We start from the raw sequence: 21,396 nt of genomic DNA, 5'->3' as shown, positions 1-21,396 counted from the left end.
AATTAAAATTACAGACTGTCACTATCGTTTTATATGTAAACACATAAGCATATACAGCCGCTTCATGCTATAATACTTGCTTATACTTCTAGCATCTACATATGTATACGTAAACGTTTACATTTTTTAATTTATTAGGAAAAAATTTGGCATATAGACCGCTGTTATTAAACTACTTTTAACATAAAAACACACCTTGAATATTAAACGAATATTTTTCAAACTTCATTTATAATTTTCATTATTAGAGTTTTATAAGTGTATAGAGCTATATAGGGTTAATAATATACATGTTCATATATGAGTACAATACAAACGTGTAAAAAAATTTAATAATTATTATAAGAATTCATAGTTATGTATGTTCAGTACATATTGTATAAAATTCAATATAATTTGAACGAAGAAAACAAAATTATTGCTAGATAGCTATCTTAGTAGTATAATCAATCAATTCGTTTTGGTGTATGGTAAAGTATTTTGAACGAACTTATAACTGCCATTGAACTTCAATATTTTTTAAATATTTTCATCATGTTCAATGGTCCTACCCATACATTATATTTATATGTATATATGTGTGTGCATTTATAGATAATTTTTAATCATATAATATTGATGATTTTTAAATGCATAATAAAAAAAAATGTTAAAAATTTTAAATTACAAGACTGTAATCGAATAGACATATCAAATTGGTTTGAATAATTGCGATTAAAGATGATTTAAAAAATGTGATAAAAAGTATGAGTATTTATATGTAAGAATGTATACATACACACTAATATACGAATAAAAGAATTGCAATTCAATTCATTAAAGAAAACTCTTTGATCTTAAAATTTAAGTAATTTAATTGTTAGATAAAATTTTTAGGTCAAATTTTTTTATTTAAATCTTTATAATGTAAAATTCTTAAACGTACACTTCGTATACTAACTGTATATAATTAAAAATATGGTCGAGTAGTTAGGGAGGCAGAGCGAATTTTTTATAAATTAAATTCTTAAACTAAAAAATTCTAAAATTCTAAATTATAAGAAGTAAAAGCGTAATAACGTACGATTTTATTGAATTGAGGAACAGACCAGTACAAATTTTAAAACGGAGGAAAATCGACTGATCGAAACATTTTCGACTGCACTGCTGTGAAATGATACATCTACAATAAAACGCATCTTAAGGGTATTAGTTTAAGAAATAACTAGGTAATTTCGAACTTTAAATAAATTATTCAAAAATTAATGAATTTTGAAAGCTGAAATCCAATTACAAAATGTCAAATTCATAATTAATGTAATTTGTATAATATTTACTTAACCTTCTTGTGTACGTATTATATATTATTACATTTATTACAATTAATCAAATATTTTCTCTCTGATCAAACCTTTAAAATTGCCCAGATAGTGTGCCAAATAGGTATCCAAGAATGTTTAAAAATTAACATTATATTATAAAATTAATAAAGTTTCAAACCAAATACGTATATGCTTGCATGTATTATAACACAATAAATTATGTCAGTTATACCGTTATACAATTGAATTCATATTAACATACAATCTGTTATATTGAAAATTCTTTCAAAAACAATTATACCTAATTCAAAATGTGAGATTTGTATTAAGAATAAAATTGTGAGATCTTTATTAGCTTATAACTAACTACATAATTGTATAGAAATATTATAGTCGACCATAAGAACGTTGAATAATAAAATTCTTTAAGTTTGCAAAAAAGCAATACAATGAATCATCATTATCATTAACGTTATTGATTTGAGTGCATTGTATTTTAAGAATGAATTGGAAATTACATTGAATGAATTTCTTTTTTTTATTTACGAGAATATTAAATTCTTTTCAAATTATATTTTGCTTAATGTTGTTTCCAAAAGTTGTAATAATTAATTTCTTATTTAGTCTGTAATGTCGTGAAGGAAGAGTAGACGTATATAAATTGAGTTTTTTGAAATAACACATCAAACATTGTTCAAACATTTTGCTTGATTCGATTAAAATTTGAATAAGGTTTTAAATGTGACCCAAGATCACTGTAAAATATTTGATTTCTAAACTCTTACTCAATATTTTACAAATGAAATAATTATGAGATTATTCTCTTAATTCTCAATGTTATAACGTAATTCAGAATGTATAGGCACACAATATTCGAATAATCGAAATTAAATTTGGAAAATAATCGAAATATTTGTAAGCGTTAGAAAATTCCTATTAAGGAAATCAAATTGTGTACACTATATCTGACATTTCCTAATATTTGTATTAGTATGTATATTAATTAACATGATTATCATGATTAACATGATTTAATTTATAATAATGTAAAATATCGGTGTATAGTAGTGAGGTAATTAAATGAGTCAGAGATTTAGTATTAATACCTTCAAATTGTATGATTGTAGATTGTTAGAAACATGATGTTCATACTGTAAATTTTGTTTTATTTTTCACATACGTGTGTATATATACATACATGTATACACATAAGCACATATAATTTGTTATTATGTTTTTGACCACGAAGCATTTTTTTATTTCAGCATTTTTTCTTCCTTGATTGAATAGAACGATTGTAGATGCATGCCAGAATCTATTGTATATTATAATAAAATTCCTGTTATATCAAATCTTCATAATATTTATTACATCATGATATTCTCGTGCATTGCCATTGAAAAAAACACATAGCAGTTTGTGTAAAATATTGTGCATATGCATTTTTTTTATATATTTATATGTAGTTATATAAATGTGTGTATATAATAATATTTCCCTTTGAATATTCTATAGAGAAATTTTTTATAAAAAATAATATAAAAATTTTAAGTACATCATGCATAAAATGCGGAATTTGTCAAAAAAAAAAAAAGAGAAAAGGCAATGATCTTGGATCTTTTGAAAAAATTCTTTAATTTTTTTTAAGTTTAAAAGAAATCAAGTTCGTTTCATACCATAATGGAATTGTAATAAAATCGAAATGGTGTTTGTAAAAGTGCAAGAAATGGAAGAAAAAATTCTGTTTTTTTAAATTATTTGAAATTTAACCCAGAGGAAAAATTCATAGAATAGCATAATATTCTTTTACAGAGTTTTTCTTTAAGCTTGACCTTTGCAGCGCCCGAATAACTAGAATTTTTTCCAAATTAGTGAAAAAAAAAAAATTTTAATGAATTTGAATTTTTCATTATCATAAAAAAACAAGTAATTTAGTGTATTTTATAATACGATTTGAGATATTGCAGAATGAATTGAAAGATAGAGAAAATTTTCAAATAATTGTATTAGAAGTTTTGAATTTCTAATTAATAATTAATGTTTAAATTTCTATATTTAATTTAATATTAAATTGCTTTTTAATATTCTAAAGAAATTATGAATTCCAGTAAATGATTTTTCAAATTTGACAGATGACTTGGAATAATCGTTCTTATAATTTGAATTAGAATTATAAAATTCAAAAAATAATTAAATCGCATTTATGAATAAGAATATTTGATAAAAATGAATTTAAGCCAAAGTTGAATGAATATTTGAACGTAATATGACAACATTCGGTTTTGTATATTACAAATAAATTTGAATATTTGATGAGATATTAAACATTTTAATATTTTGACAAATTATTCTTAAAAAATGAGTGAGTTTAATGAGTGATGGGGACGACTACACGCTAATGTGTTCAAGTCAGCTTTCACTGAAGATAAGTGAATACAATAAGTATTTACAATAAGTCACATATTCTTTGTTATCGTAAAAAAATATGATCAAACTGAAAAGCATTTTTAAATTTTGTTTAATTTTTCTGTTAATACTTAAAGTGCAATCACCTTTTTTCACTACTGAACCACTGAACATTGAGCTTAAGAATTTTTAAATTATTTACCCCACAATATTTTTTACTTTAAATTTCAAATATTAATTCTTTAAATAAAATGATATGATTGGAATATTTCTAAAATATTTCAGCTTTGTAACTTTAATATTACTATCATTAACATTATTATAACAGCACTTGTCTATTGTGAAAACGGATTTTTAAGGATCACCATGACAATATAAAACTAAAAATAATAAGATATTCGAGAATATCACTTTTATGACCAAGTTCACTTAATCAAAATCATTAATTAAATTAAAATTTTATGTAAATTTCAATTATGATACACTTACCTCATTTTCTTGGACTTTATCATCAATAACACCCTCTAAATATCTGACTTTTGTTTCCAATTCTTTATTTCTTTCTAAAAGTGTTTTACCAAGTTCAGCTGCCAATTGTAAATCTGAAAAATATTAAAAAAAAAATAAATTATATTTAATTGTAATTTAATAAAAAATTATTTGTTTTTATTTGTTTTCTTAATTATTCTTATTTTATTAAGTATGATAAGAAGTCATGATTATTCAAAAATTAATTTAAAAAAAAAAGTAGAACTAAAATCCTTTCAAAGACTCACTTATTTCATCAAATATATTTGAATCATTTGAATCATCTATATCATCTACATCACCATAAATTAATTCATTTATAAAATCACTTGAATTTCTTAATTCAATAAGTTCTAAAACCATTATGTCAAAATTTTTGCAATAAATATTTCAATTTTTAAATTAAATAATTTTAAAGAACCACACAAAATTCATAAAAAAAAAAATTATGAAAAAGATTTTTTGAATCCACTGTAATCACATTGATTGTTCGCCTTCAACTAAATTCAAATTTTAAAAATATCTCAGAACTTAATTAGAATTTTTGAAAATTAAAAAGAAAATTTTTTTTTATGATATTTTAAAAGTAATATGTTTTTGTTTTGTTTTTAAAAACAAAAATCCCATTATAAAAAGAAAAAGAATTTCTTAAGAAGCTATAAAATGTGAATAAAATTCGGTTAAATTGCAAAATTTCTGTATACCTGTGGTTCTATAAAGCATATAAGTAACATTAAAATTGAAGAAACATTATTGAATTCAGTTAACGCTTGGAACGAACAATTGGCGAATAATATAAATAACAGTGACTGTTTTGACATTATTTAAAATAGTAATTGACAAGCAAAAAGAGTTCTGGATATTTATATCTTGTTTCAAAGAAATTGTAGTAGTCGAAGGTGTTAATAAATGAAGGAGTTAAGTGAATACTTTGACGAAAATGGGAATTTAAATAACATTAGGCATCTGTTACATAACTCCATCTTTCGGTGTTTGTCAGTGAAGGAGGTAAAAATTAAGATATTCAATTAAAATATTCAATGTTGCTATAATATGTTGAAATTATAAGATATTAATGAAATTATTGCAAGACCGTCTTGCGTTGTGGCACAACAAGAAGTTCCTAGTTTTTTAACAAAATTGTTATAAGAAAATATTAAGAATGGATAACAAACAAGTGAGAATGTTAACGTAGCTTTTAAAGCAAAAAAATTGTTGATTCTATGATCTTCTTACGATAGGGTGACTAAAGAGCTCCGGGCTGGTTGAAGGTCCGAGATACGGGAATTTATCGAAAGGATAGCTTTCGAGAGATCGCTTTAAACGTGATTAATGTTTGTGCGAACAATAGGAAAATTTCTTGAGCCTCAATAGCATAATTTTGTTTATAGTGTCAATGTGTTATGCCATTAATTATAAGAAATTCATATACCCTATTATAAGCTGAAACATTTCCTTGTTTATCACATTATTTTGTCATTTTCATATTCGTTTCAACATAAGTAGATACATATATTTATGTTGTAGTCAACAAACATAATCCTTGTTGAATCTCATTGGTTTCAGAAAAAAAACAACTTAAAAGTTAAGTTATAAGTTAAAAAAATTTAAAAACAAAAAAATTAACACAGGTAGCTGAAAATCTACTGGTAAATCCAAAGACTCGGGTGCAATATAATATTTTAAAATTGCAAACAAATATACAGGTAGCGTAGTAGTAAGAGTAAGGGTAATTTCAATTCTTGGAAATTTTTAAAATATTCTAAAGATTTGATAAATGGTAATAAATGGATTTAGACATATTTAATTTATTTAAAATTCAATATGAATTAATCGGACATCACATTTCATCCCTTAGACTAATTATAAATTAAATTTTTTAATTATAATTGAATATAAATGATAAATAATTTTTTTTTGGGTTAAACAGACATTTCAATTATGATGGAAGACGTACAGGACCATATTAGTAAAAATATTAGTGCAAATACATAGGTAAAAAACAGTTCAGAACAAATAATATATGTAATTAATTTGATAGAAATTTTAAAATTTAGGCAACACACTGTAATTAAATGGTTTGTTTTTGAAGGAAGTATGTGTATAACAATCGAATCTTATGAAATGGCGTCGATTATTAGTGCTAAGTAATTTATTTGAGATTATTTTATTTCAGATCATTTTATACAAAAAATTGATTGTTTACTTGTATTTGACGATGCTGATTGAGAAATTTTAAAATTATTATTAATGTTTCATTAATTAATAACATGTAAAACAATTTTATTATTTTATAATTTTACTCAAATTCAAAAATGATTAAAATTATTTAGGTATACAAATTTTCAATTAAACAAAACCAAAAATAATTCTCAAAATATTAAAAATTTTAAATTTTAATTCAGAAATATTCACATGATTTTTTTTTGATTAGTGTTGTCGTCACAATTTTATTATTGTGATTTTATAAGAATTTCTTAATGTTATTTTTTTAGACATGCAGCTTCAATATTTATAAGTATCTAAAATCTATATGCATTAAATTATAAAATCCACGTTAATATTTCAAAAACTACTGTAGTTATTATGACTTAGAGTAACCGCAGCAGCCACCTGTGTTGTTTTATTATACACCATGTTCGTAAGTACGTACATATGTACTTAAGTTTATTTAAAATATGCTTTTCTTGTGTAAACTCGATGACGCTCTTTTAAAAATTTTCATTATTTTTGTTTATTTTTATTTTTTTTTGTTTTTCTTTTCTTTTTTTACATTATTTATGTTTTAATTATAAATTAAGATAACCTAAAAGAATATTACATGCATATTATAAAATACGGTTAAAATATAACATGTATTGAAAATGTTACGTAAATAAAACTTTTGAGAGCCGTACGTACATCCATTTTAAATATTAATATTAAAGATAAAAGAGTAAAGAAATCAAATGCAAACATGTTATATTTTAAACTACAATATTAATAACAGCAGCAACAACAATTAATACGCAACAAAACTACATTAATTATACTCAAGAAAAAAAAAAATGAAAATTTATTTAAGATTACGCCTAAATTTACAGGTTATTTCATTTAAATTACACCATAATAAATGTATGTATGTACCTGTAAATATGTTATCTGATTTGTAAATATTATTACAGGAGCATATATAATAAATATTTTTATAATACAGTGTTTAACAGATTATCTGACTCAGTCAAAAATAAAATTTATAATACTGTATTATTGTTATACATTTGTAGGTATAACTACTCTACTTTTAACTATTGTATATTATGTTGTATATTGATGTATATATGTATCTATAGAATGTTGATATAACATTAGTGTATGTTTTATTGAGATGAAAACAATTGATCTCACGCACCTAATAAATTTAATGATTAAAAAAAACAAAAAATTCATTCATTTACATTTTTATAGTTTTTATAAGTTATACTGCCACGCTACTGCAATAACAATCATTGTCTAGTTTAATATATTATATAGAGATTTTAGGTATATTTTAGTAAAGATTGTTAATGCCGATGTGTCTGACTATTGAAAATATTTTAAATTGTGATTTTATTTGTATTCAAATGATGTGAATTGTGAATTTACAAAATAAAATATTTATAATATCTCCCTTCAATTCTCTTTTCGTTAATCAACATTTTAATATTCTCTTTATTTACATACATTGATAAGGTACAATATGTATTGTATAAGGTATAGGTAAAACAAAAATGTAAATTATGTTACGTACGAGTCCGCTAACTGATAAAAGAATAAAATTTTATTGGAAAGGAAAAAAAAAAAGTAGTTTAAATTTATTGTTGAGATTTAAGATTAATTTAAGATTAAAAACTATGTATGTATATTTTTATTACAGTGTTATTTAAGAGAAGAAATCGAGTTACTTAATTTTCTCTTTTGTATTATGGCGAACGAATTATTTTTGTGGGAACCAGGAAAAAAATGGCTATATTCGAATTAATAATTTCGAATCAATTAAAAAGATTTTTGGAGAAATTGAATTAATTAAAGCTCAGTTTATACAGCTTACCTATTTAGTTAAAAGTTCGCCTTTTATTTGGTTAAGAAAATATTCTAATCTGATTTTTGGAATTCATAGCATTTAAAGTTTCGAAGTGTTTTTTTTTCACTTTGATTTAGAAGACCAGCTTAGAATTACTTAAATTAAACCCGATTTTTTTTTATCGTAGATTATATGAATGCAATAATATAGTAATTGTACTCGTAACATCTTTTATTGAAAAATGCTCAAGGTGATTGATTTAGGATCTAATTTAGGACTAATTGAAACATTTTGCCGGAGATTTGATGTGTATATACATATGCGCGTTATCTACATATATAATCTAAATCCTATTGTTTTTCAAATAATAGTATCTTGAAATTTTTATATTATTGGTAATTTTAAGAAGAAATAATGGAAAATGTTGAACGTTATTGAATAAATCTAGTAATAAATGCAAAAATATAAAAACAATTTACGAGCCTGATTCAAAATTTTGCTAAAATTTGGCAGTTTTCCAATATACATGATGATATCATAAAAATTTTACATTAATATTTTTGCTGCCTTAAAATTAATTTTAATTTTTTCTCATTTCCATACACAATGCAGCGGTATGATCAAATAATTGCTCATCGTCGTAAGTATATTATTAAATTAAAGTGAGCGTTATTATGAGACTATGAGCATAAACAATTAAAATAAAAATTTTGTAAATGAAATGTATTTGGGATTTATAGAAAGCACTTTAACATTTTCCAACAATTTCGAAATAAAATTTAATTAATTTGTATCTTAAAGATTCCGGTAGCGAGTGAATCTTATTATCATACAAAAACAAATTAATCATTTCTTGGCACTATTATAATTGAAACTAATTTAAAAATGTGTTTGATTTACTTTTAGATTTAAATATAATAAATTGGTATGAATTAAATTAAATAAAATCAAAAATCAGATAATGATTATTTTCTTTCGAATAGTGTATGTATATCTCTTGAATCTTGATATCAAATTTAATACTTAATTGCAATAAGACAATTGTCCATGTTTAGTAAATTTTCTTAAAATTGTCTTGCGTTACACCATTGATTCAAGAGTCTTGTATGAGTTTGGACGCAGTACAAGTAGGTATGTATTTATGCGATTATATTATAGACTTCATAATTTTTGCAATATTTTGAAAGCAAACAAATATTATTAGAGCTCGTATTATTTGCATTTAAAATACGCATTAATTTTATAATATCTAAAATTTTAAGTTAATGAATTTTCAATAAATAAATTAGCTGTCAAAAATTTCCTTAAAAAAATAATAGACTTTGAAGATCTTGTTACTTCAATTTCTTAAATGCACATTAAAAATTGTAATTTCTGTTATTTTGCATTATTACTATCTCGTTTTTCTCAATATCCAATCTAAAATGTATCTAATTAGAGCTGACAACAAGATGAAAAGAGAAATAAAAAATTTGAATAATTTGATTGCAAATGAAAAAGATAAAAAGACAAAACATTGAGATTAAATTAGCATACAAAAAATTAACAGTTAAAGAGTGTTAATTGCCCAGAACGTTTACCATATGCATATGTATATGTAGACAGACTGATTACAAAACTTGCAATATTCCTTAACAAATACGGACTTGCTAAAGTACACTTATGAAATGATATTTGTAAAGTGTTAACGACTAACTTAAACAAATTTTCTATATTGAAATTTTTTAAATAGTCCAAGGTAAATTTGAATTTGTTTGTAAACAAAATTTTGAGTTAATTAATAAAATGGAAGTTTGAAGAAGCAAGCTATTAAAATTATGAAAAGTTAAAAAATTATAAGAAAATGTTAAGTATATAGCAACCGGTTAGAGTTGTTGAATTTCTTAATGAATCTTTATAAATGCATAAATATAGAATCGTGTGTAAAAATTATTTCTTCATTTTTCATATTTTTGTGTTAATTAGCAATATATTTAAATTACTCCATTATTAATATTTAAAATAGAATTTATTTCGATTGTATTCAGTAAAATGGAAGCATAGTCAAATGTTTTTATTGTTCTGTCATTGATTTTTAAATTGATGTGTACAGCCATTATACGGATTTATTAAATTTGATTACATAAGAATGAAAAGAAATAAGGACCAAGTGGAGGCCCAATTACCCACATCCAATTATTATATTGTCGTATCAAAAGTAAAGCTCAGTAATTGTAAAAGCTGAGTTATGGATTCGCTTCAATAATAATTAAATTTGATCATTGTTTTATGTTGTTGCTGTCCGGTGTCGCAATTATTTTGGACAGGGTTTCCTAAGCGTTAGGGAACTATGGCAGAATATCTTACCAACTAAATGTTAAAAAAGCCTGGCTAATTGACGTATCAGTTTGGTTTTCAGTGTTTATATAATACCAAAATGCATGAGAGATGAGAATAAAAGCATTTTTAAAAATTCATATTTTACACATTTTGAAATTGTTGCCAATCTACCTTTGGTTATTCCTAGGATATTTTCTTCTATTAAAAAAGCATATTAATTTAACAGTATTATTTAAAGAAAACTCAAGACTAAAGTATTGTGATTATTTTCTTAAATTTTTATGGTATTGCCATAATATCTTAATTTTGAGTTTATTAAAAGATTTTAGACAAAAGTTGTAAACAGCTCAAAATTTTGATATTACGCGAATATTTTTTAAAATATGCTATTTAAAAATAAAAGAAATATTCGTGTATAAAAAATTTTTGCATTTTGTTTATGCACGATTAAATTTCTTTTAATTAAGAAACAGAAAAAAAAAATCAGACATTTTTAACAACAAAATAAAAAATTTTTGCATAAAAATCTTTTATATTTCTTTTCCATTTTATTACAAATGGCATGGTGATGATTTCAAAGTAATTCTTTTAATTACACAGTAAATTTATCATTTTTAAAATACCAGAATATAAAAAAAAAAAAAAAACTTAGTGTGAAAATAATTTTTATTTTTAAAAATAGCATGCAAATTTTAATTAAGTTGTAAAGATTTTTAATTTTGTAAAACATGGTCTTTTGTTGTTGCTTGTTTTTATGTTTTCTTTTAAATTGACTGATATTCATTAATTATATATCATAGCAAAATTTCAATTAAAATAAATTCTAAAGCCATAACAATAAAATCTTAAAACCATTTCTATATTATAGAGAAAAGTGGAAATGGCATGCTCAAAATTAACATACAATAATATTTCCGAATATTAAATTAGACTTTCAATTAAATTAAATAATGTATAAGAAATTATTATAGCAGGTCATTTCATATTATGCTATAAAAATGGAAAGAATAATGTAATTGTGGAATAATAATTAAAATCTTTATGCCAATGAAAAAATTTGCTAATCATTTCTCATTTTCTCTATTTAAAAATAAAATTAAGTAGAAATTAAGAATGTTAATTTTATTGAACATATATTCATTGCTAACATTTCTGTATTCCATTTAATTCTGTGAAAAATAACACTTTTAATTTTGAAAATTTTCATAAAAAATTATGCTAAGCAATTTTAGTTTAATTCAAAAATTTGACATCAACAATCACGCCATCATGTTATTTCCTTGTAAATTATAATTAGTTTGATAAGTCTTCAGTATACATACATACATACATATTCCTACTTGATACTTTTTTAACTTCCCTTTAATAAAGTAATGTAAAATTTGATATTTTAAAATTAAATTTTATATTTATGTTTTTTCTTGTAATTTTTTTGCAATATTTTTGAAAAATCTCATATAGAATTTTGTACAAAAAAAAGGGAGATTAATAAAATTTGTTTAAGGCGGTATTTTTTTGTGTTTTTTGGATCTCTATGTTCACCTAATCAACTTTACTTTACTCACTTTAAATGTTCTGCAGGTACTTGAAAATTGTTTATGGTCATGCGACAAATTGATTAAGAGAGAATACTGAACTGAGAAAGAATTTGTTAGGAAGAAGAAAAATTAATTCGAATGACATTTGTTAAATTTGTCAAAACAGATTAAACCATAGAAATATTTTATAAAAGAAATTCTTAAATAATTTAATTTTTTTTATTTAAAAATTTTTATCAACATTTTAATGCAGCAAATTGAATCAATTAAACAAATTCGAAAGTGAAAGTTTTATATATGTATATATATATATATATATGTATGTAATCAATTAGTTAATATGTATATAATTAAAAAAAACTGCACCTAATAAGTATGAAATTTTATAAATAATTTCAATAGATTTTCTTGATTGGACATTAAATTTTTCTTATTTCTCTTATATTACACATTAAAATTTTAATGAACTTTAGGTTCATTAAATTTTAATTGTTTTGATATAAAAAAAAATAGCATCCTATATTGTAAATACTGTAAAATATTTTAGTTACATCATAAATTGTTGTTTGATTTTATTCGTCATTTTTAAATACGTATACATGCAACTAATTATTATAAAGAGATGATGAAGTATTTATTTGGTGATACATGAATTAATAATTTCCACTCGTGTGTACTTTTTTAAATGATTTGTTATCTTAAATATTGTTAGTTACACCATGACCATTACTATACATATACAACTATTGTAAGTGCATAAATAAATTTGTTAATTGACATATTGACTCCTTTTTAGTAGTTTATTATCATAGCTATTTAAAGACAATTATTATTGTATTCTCTTAAATTTATAAATACAACATCACATCTCTTTAACATATGTATGCTTGTCCTCTGCTTGTCTTTAGTCTATTGAACATATTTTATTTCTCTTTTCTTTCTGTTTCTCTTGTCTATTACATACTTTTGCATACATACTTATAATATAAAAGATTTCTTCATTGTATCATCATCATCGGTGGTATAAATGAAATTAATGAATTTACAACCCTCCTGGTGATAAAGATCGTTAACCTAAGCTCAATAGGTAAATGATAATAATTAAAAAAAAATTTCTATAAAATATTTTTATTTAATTTATAAAAATGAAACTTGTGTGTATGTAAATTATACAACAATTAGTGATGATTTGTTAAATATTATTGAATATCGTTATCAATAGATTAGTTTTTAAGGCAAAAACATGTATGTATGTATGTATAAGCAAAATTATTAAAAAGCTACTGAAAAAATTAAATCGGGAAATCGGTGAAGAGAGAGAGAAATAGAGACGCTTGACGGCTTGAAATAAAATTGAATTCAAAACGGAGAAATTATTAAAAAGAAAAAAAAAAGTAAAATGATTTTCCTGAAAGTTTTTGTTATATAATTTTAATGTAATGGATTTTATAGGATTATGCAAGATATTTTTAAAAAATAATTTTAAAATTTTATTATGCTACTTTTAAAATTACGTACATTTCTTCTAATAAAAAAAAACAATGTTTCGAATAATTTTAGCTCAATGTTTAGATTTAATGTTAAAAAGAAAAATTGTCACATTTTAAATTATAGCCAATAATTTCGGGAAAAATCAATGTACTTTAGCCAAATTTTGACAAAAATATAGATAAAACAACAGGGGTTTCCAATTTGTAACAAGGACCTTATTGCTTTCAAGTACATATTTCCAAGCACAAATCATTTGAGAATATTAAGAAAATTTTATTCAATCTATTGACATTTATTGCTTTCCCCCTGAAATTATAAATTTAGCAAGTAGTTTTATTCAATCAAATGAAATTAATATTAATTTTACAATTAGAAATGGCATGTCCATAATTATATCGTGTTCGGATCTAATTATGGACTTGCCAAGAAAAATTTTCCAAAAAATGTACCCAAAAATCTAACCACTATGCATTCACTTTGTTTTTAAAGGCGTTCAATCAATATTTTGACAAAAAATGAGAATATTATATGAAAAAACGATATGCTAAAAAAAATGCTTGATACGGTACTCTTACTATATAAGTATTACGGAAATTTTTTTTCACTTAAAACTTGTTTTCGTTATGTTACGAATGATAGATGAAAATTTTTTCAGTTTCGTTTAAAATTTATTATGAATTTTAACATAAAATGTGACGAACATTCACAATTATTAATATTAATAGGACCATTATTAATAGGATAACATCTAATAGACAGGATTATAATCAACAAACAAAATGTAAGCGTGAAAAAAAAAAACAAATCAATTTCATTTTGAAATTTAATACCTTAGAGAATTAATTCACAATCAATCATATTGTTTTGGTAACAAAATATTTGTTAACACTTTATAGTGAAATTAATTTTATTGTGACTTGATTTAATAATAAAATAAATCTTTGACAATAAAATGTTTGTTTTTTTTTCTGTTATACGATATGCAATTTTTTAAAATATTTTTATAATTAATTAATAATTATTTTTTTTATTTTTTTTTTCCTCTTGGATAAAATTAATAGCATTAATATTTTTATTCATAATTCGCATAATATTTTTACATATTTTACATAGTATTGCAAAAAATCTAAAACGAATCAGAGTTTTTAAAACTTTTTTAAAGAAAATTAAAAATTCCCAAAGTATAACAAATAAATTGTTAAAAATTATTCTCCAATTTTTTTTAAAAATATTTATTTAGGTATAAAAATTGCCCAAAAGTAGAAACTAAAAATATTATAATTTAAGTAAGACAAAGGAAGTAGAGTCAATAATTTTCGGCTTTAACTTTGAACAAGATTTCGAATTTTTTATTTTTTATATTACAACTCCACCTTGTTTATAACTACGTACTCGTAACCTATTTACGAGTACATATGTTTAAATTAAAAATAAATCTTTCAAAATTTTGAATACAACTACAACTAGAAAAATCTTGCGCTCCAGTTTGATTCAAATTGAAACTTCAGTCGCTGACACCTTTACTTGTCTATATAATTTTTAAATGTAACTTAAGTTAGCCCATATTTTACACATTCCAAATCATACCATAAATCTAATAGAAAAACTATTGAATTTGCTATAAAATTAATTAACCAAGATCAATTTCAATTTCAAATTTTAATTGGGATTGATTATCGGCAAACACTCTATTAAACTAACTCATTGTAGCTCTTATAAATGAATAAAACTAAAAGCACAAAGAAAGGGATTAAAAGAAAAACAAAAAATAAAACTTTCAATTTAAGATGAAAGTGAAAAAAAAAATTTTTTTTCAGTTTCTTCTTGTTCATTGTTATAAAAATAAAAATATTTTGCGAATTTTTTTAAAGAAATTTTTTTTTTTTAGCTTATTAACGATTTTTTTTTTTAACTTTTTGTATTTATACATAATTATATTATTCTTATAAAATAGTTATTTGTAAAAAAAAAAAGTAAAATAGGGAAAATAAAGGCTAATAAACAATAACAAGTACCGAAAAGAGAAAAAATGTTTTGAGAAAAAAAAAGAAAATTTTATAAAATAACTTAATCAAATGATTAAACGCTTTTTAAGCTCCTCCAATAGATTAAAATCTTGAATGAAATTAATCTCTTTTCATAGCTTCATCTTTATCATCTCAATTAATTTATTTTATAAAGCGTATATTAAATAAAAGAGTTTAAAATGAGTTTGTAAAAAATCAAAACAACAGTTTGGTCGTCATCGAAATTGCATTCAATTTTAGTTAACTTCGAAGTATTAAAAAAAATCAGTTGCCGATCTGTGGCAATAAAGCAAATGTGTTAAAGTCGACTGCCTATAATATTACCATACGAATACATATTTGAATTCACATCAATTAAGGCTATTGTCACACAAAATTTGACTCGATTCGCGAGAGGAAAAAACATGCATATGTATCTGGTTAAGAAAGAAAAAAAATGTAAAAAAAATATGTATGAAGTGAACTAATGATTATAATTTTTTTCAAACTTATTTAACTTTATTCTGACTTGGTCTATATTAGGAATGCTCAATTACAGAAAATGAATAAGAGACTAACAGTTTGTACCTACCGATGAGTGTTTGGGCTACTTACATATGTTAAGTATAATGGACTTTCCTCTACATAAATTGCAAGTATTTTTATGAAAGAGCTCGGATCTTTCAAATATTATTTTAACAGTTTTGTTGCACCAAATTATTAGGTATAGCGATTTTCATATTAATGTTTGCGGGTATTATCCATAAGAAATTTTCTCTCTCTCACAAACAAAATTACAAACTATTTAAGGAGCGATGATTTAAAAACAAAAATAAATTTAACATAAGAACTGACAATTCCTATAATACTCAATAAATTTTTTAAGTAAATTCTTGAAATTTTATACAAATTTGCTTTTTGTTTTTGAATACTTTCGATTTTATAACAAAAATGTTATTATTTATTGCTGCGTATTTAAAGCGCAAAAAAAAAATTAAATGAGTGATTTGAGAAAAATATTGCAATCTTAAGAGTTCCGCTGTTTTTATTTCTTGCTACTGAAAAAAAGCGAAAAAAAAACAAATCTTGGTGAGGAAGATTAATTTTTTAGGGATTTAAGGAAAAGTAATTTTTTTTCTTTTTTTTTTTGTTTTTTTCTTTTAATATCTTATAGTTTTTGTCTTTTTCTTGTATGCCTTTTAGACTTTAATTGGGACAATTAACTTTTTATAAATCATGAAATTCATTTTTTTTATAATTTTTTTACAACTAAATAATAAAAAAGTGAATGAATTCATAATATTTTTATAAATCATCATTATGGATTGTGTATGCTTTCAAACTGTACAGGCATACTATATGTAGGTTAATTTGTAAATCGAAATTTTTTTAAAGCAAGTTATAAAAGTTGATTAAATAATAATTTTTATTAATGATTCTATTAATTAAATAAAAATATGAAAACAAAAAATTTTTTAGTAAAAAGTGGATTTTTTAAAACGCGAAATAAGGAAAATAAAAACGTATTTAATCTTAAAATTAGTATATGGGAAAATTTCAACAAAAAAAAAATATCAATTTAATTTAATTTTTAAAAATGATTTCAGTTAATCATTTGCCAGTTAAACTTTTTAATTAAATTCTTTTAATATTTTTATTTATTTTATTCCATTAAGGTTTATCCACAGAGTATTATGCAATATATTTTCATATTTTTCATTTAATCTTATTTTAATTAATATACTTATTTGAAATATTTGTAATAAATTCTCTCTTCGACTTATGACCTGTATATTTCGATATACTCTCTGATATATACTTTTCTTATGTTTAGCAAAATAGTTAATTTACTGCAATGCTTAATAAATAGATTTAGTAATGCTCTTGCGTGTTAAAAATTATGTAATTTTTGAAATTTAATTGAAATGTTAGATACCACTGTTGAGCTCTTCATATTTAGAATTAAAATATTAAATCTTCTTTATAACAAACTGAGCGGATAAAAAATGAATAGTATTTCATTTCCTAAATTGATTTATCATTATCTGACCAATGCAGCAGTTCTTATTGCTGTAGTACTTAAATAAAGGGTTTCGGGTTTAAACTCTAGTCAGGTCCCTATAAAAAGTTATGTTCAGTATAATCAATATAAATGCTGACCGCCAGCTGTTATTAACAATTAAACGTAGAAAGACAGCATATTTACGAGGTCATCTAATGCGTAATGAAAAATATCATATTCTGTAATTAATCCTACAAGGTAAAATAGAAGGCAAAAGGCGTGTTGGACGAAAACAAATGTCGTGGCTGCGAAATATCAGACAATGGACTGACCTACAAACAATCGGGCAAATAGTACACACCGCACAGAACAAGGAGAGCTTTAGCAATGTAATCGCAAACATCCAGTAGTGGATAAGCAGACGAAGAAGAAGATAATCAATATTTAATTTTTTAATAGATTATACACAGTTATATATGAATTGTCTGAAATTAAACAATAAATAAATAAATAAAATAAAAATTAAAAAAATTAAATATAATTAATTAAGGAGAAATAAATGACATAAGTGTCAATAACTTAAATAATACGGCAGGCTAGAATCATTCTACTACTTAACTCAATGAATTATGAAAATGAAGTAAAGAACTAAAATTCAAATTGAAGCTCTATGATGCTCGCCAAATTGGAGTAGGAAAAAACAAAAAAGCCTTATGATTTTTTCGGAGATATATGTCGAATTTTTAAAATTGACAATATTAATAATCATTTTCCAATATTATTTTGTCAAGAAGTTTTGAAAACACTATTATGTGATGTCGGCTCGCATTTTTAGAGGAAAAGAGAAAAAAAGTTTAAGTCAGGTATCATGTTAGTTTAAGTCAATAATTAACATTTTTGATGCGTATGTAGAGTTGAGTTTGCATAAGTATTTAAGAAATACAATGCCAATTCACTTTTATGTATCCGTTCATAATTAACATTTAAATGAATTTAAGTTTATTATTCTGTTATCTGCTTTTTTTTCATCATTATTTATATTTGTTACATGATGTGCATAAAATATGCTCACATAAATATATGTATACGAGTATATGAGAAAATATTTTAATGTTGAATTATATAGGCTTACAGTGGGATAGGCTTTTGTTTTTTTTATAAATGTAGCATTTAATTAAATGAAATTGTATATGGGATCAGTATAGTCGCTTTATTTTTATTTATATTACGAGTAACCATATAATAAAAGCCCTTTCATTGATAAATTCAAAGATAATTTAAATGAATAAGCGGCTTAATGATTAAGGCATGCTTATACTTTGTGTATATGTCCACCAGCATGCATATGTATATGTATAGGAATACTTTTCTTTCAACATTAAAGGTTAACAATCCTTAAAGTTTTATAAATAATCTTACATTTAATTTGACCAAAATATTATTATGTAATGAAATACAGTGCTGCCGTTGTTCTTCAGTTTAGTTTTATAAGCAAAATTTTCGCATTTTATATAAAGAATTAAAAAATGTTCCTTTACATTTGCTATATATAATGTAAATGTAACAAATATTTTATCGAAACTCGGCATATTAAATCGAAGTTAGGCATGTTTTATCGAAGCTGTTACGACTTTAGTCTACTTATATTAATTGCAAATCCAATACAATTTGTCTTCTCCTTTAATTCCCTGGACTCATTATAACTTCTATATTATCAAAGGTTCTGTTACCTATTTTATTACAGAAATTAGTAGCCAAATAATTTAAATTTACCTTGATTTAGTTCATAATAATTTTGTGATCCTAGGGAAAAATAAATAAATTTTAAGATGATGAAAAACGAATACCGCATTTTTCCTTTTATAAGTGACACCTATGTAATAATGCGATGATAGTGAGATATGAAAAGTACCTTTCATTTAAAATAAAAACAAAAATAAAAAAAAGGCATAATAACAAAGGTGAGAGAAAATTACCATTTAAAATCGAGGGTCTAGTGCCCAGATATGAAAAACAAGTTAAAAATATTTTTTTTAAAGGTGACTCTTTTTTATTTTTTTTTTGTAGTGAAAAACTTAAAAAGCGCTTTTTCATGCAAAATATTGTGCAGGTATTTTTGATTGTATTCCTTTATATATGTAGGTATAACAATGTGGCCCGTATATCGAGGGATTAAATTTGTCATATCGCCGCAAGAAAACTTATAATTGTCTCATAGTTTTAAATTGCTTTTAGTTCATTTGGTCAATAAGATGAATTTTTTGTTTTTGTTTTTGATTTTTAAGGTGAAAATTAACTACACTTTCATTTTGAGGAGATTTCGGAGTTAATGTTTTTGTTTCAGGAATGTTTTTGTTTTAGATAAGGCAAATTTTTTTATAATTAAATACGGTATAAGTGTTACAAAGTATATTTGATAAGTTTTGAAGAAAATACTTTTTTTTTTTTTAACATAGGTGGATTTTAATCATATTTGGTAACGAATACAAAAGTAACTAACATTATTTTGTGTTCCTTCATATTAGGAATTCTAATAGCATTTCAGGAACTAAAATGTTACCGTCAAACTTCATATTTAAGGCTGAAATATGTTTAAAAATAACTAAATTTGATTCAAGTTTAGTGGATTTGCCTTCCAAAATAACTACACAATTTTCAATGTTTTTTCTTCCAACTATAGCAGAGACGGCGTTTTGATGAACTCATTAAATTTCAGCTCAAATTTTAAGCTGCAAAATAACGCATACTTTAATGAAAAATTGTTTCATTAAATGTCAAATTACTATTCACAAAATTCGAAAATTTTATTTGCCAAGTTGACATTTGACAATTTAACGACGGGATAAATTCAATGAAAGTGACATTTATTTTGATTGACATATGGGAGTATGTCTGCCCGAAAAGCTCAAGTTTATAATAATTTTTATAAAAGTCTAATAATTATGAACCAATTTTGAATTTAAAGTCGAAATTTCTCCACTTTTATAAATGTATATAATCGTTTTTAGATTACATTTACGCAAAAAAAAATATTTTTTGAACATCCTATGTATTTTATACTAAACAAAATACCGACATGTTGTAATTATGTGCACTCGTATATACATGTATATAAATTTTTCCTCATTAGTTACAAAGTTTTATAATTTGTATATTCGTGTTATATATTGTACCTACATATATATATAGATTAAAAAATATTATGTTTTCAATTTCTGATTCTGAGGCTATTTTTTTTTTTTTGATTAATAGTCGTATTTTTTTGCAGTTAATATGAACTGATGGACTTTCTTCTTCTGTCGGATTTCTCTACAATAATTTTTTGAAGGTGCTGTAAAATTCTTGAAAGAAAACATATACCTTGATATACATATATATGTATACATGTAATTGTATATATATTGTAGAAAGGTAAGTAAGTATTCAGTAATTTCCATATACACAGAGAGAAAAAAAAATAAATGAAAATAAGAGAAAAAAAACAGAACAGGTGAATTTTTATATTTTTGTTTTTTAAGGTTTCATGGTATTATTCATTTGTGTTTTCATATTATACTATGGAATCATTATTAAGAGATGAAAGACTTGCTTATAAATATTTGTTGAAGTAGGTTATGGATTTTAATATTATATATTATTATTATTATTATTATTATTATAGTTAAATTTAAATTGGATAATCGGTTAACTTTATGGTTGGTATACATGTGTATATGTATGTACGTTTAACTTATAAGTATTTATTGGATATAAGTTTGGTTTA

At 23.2% G+C, this 21,396-nt stretch overlaps 1 protein-coding gene across 2 annotated transcripts in view; it reads right to left on the bottom strand.

Annotated features, from left to right (window-relative positions):
- The window catches only part of LOC129605278 (uncharacterized), an 87,426-nt gene that overhangs the window by 16,481 nt on the left and 49,549 nt on the right, over positions 1 to 21,396 (bottom strand). The window contains exons 1-2 of one of the 2 annotated variants that reach the window (XM_055514932.1): positions 4,484 to 4,615; positions 4,197 to 4,309 (exon numbers count right to left, since the gene is read on the bottom strand). In XM_055514932.1, coding sequence (XP_055370907.1) covers positions 4,197 to 4,309; positions 4,484 to 4,598 — 228 coding nt within the window. In that variant the 5' untranslated portion in view covers positions 4,599 to 4,615. Of the gene's footprint in view, positions 1 to 4,196; positions 4,310 to 4,483; positions 4,616 to 21,396 lie in introns of those variants that run through there. The other variant, XM_055514931.1, reaches the window with a different exon arrangement.

This window comes from Condylostylus longicornis, unplaced genomic scaffold (genome assembly GCF_029603195.1).
Source record: "Condylostylus longicornis isolate FDR11 unplaced genomic scaffold, ASM2960319v2 ptg000013l, whole genome shotgun sequence".
NCBI classification, from domain to species: Eukaryota; Metazoa; Arthropoda; class Insecta; order Diptera; family Dolichopodidae; genus Condylostylus; species Condylostylus longicornis.
This window is presented reverse-complemented; position numbering and strand designations above follow the sequence as displayed.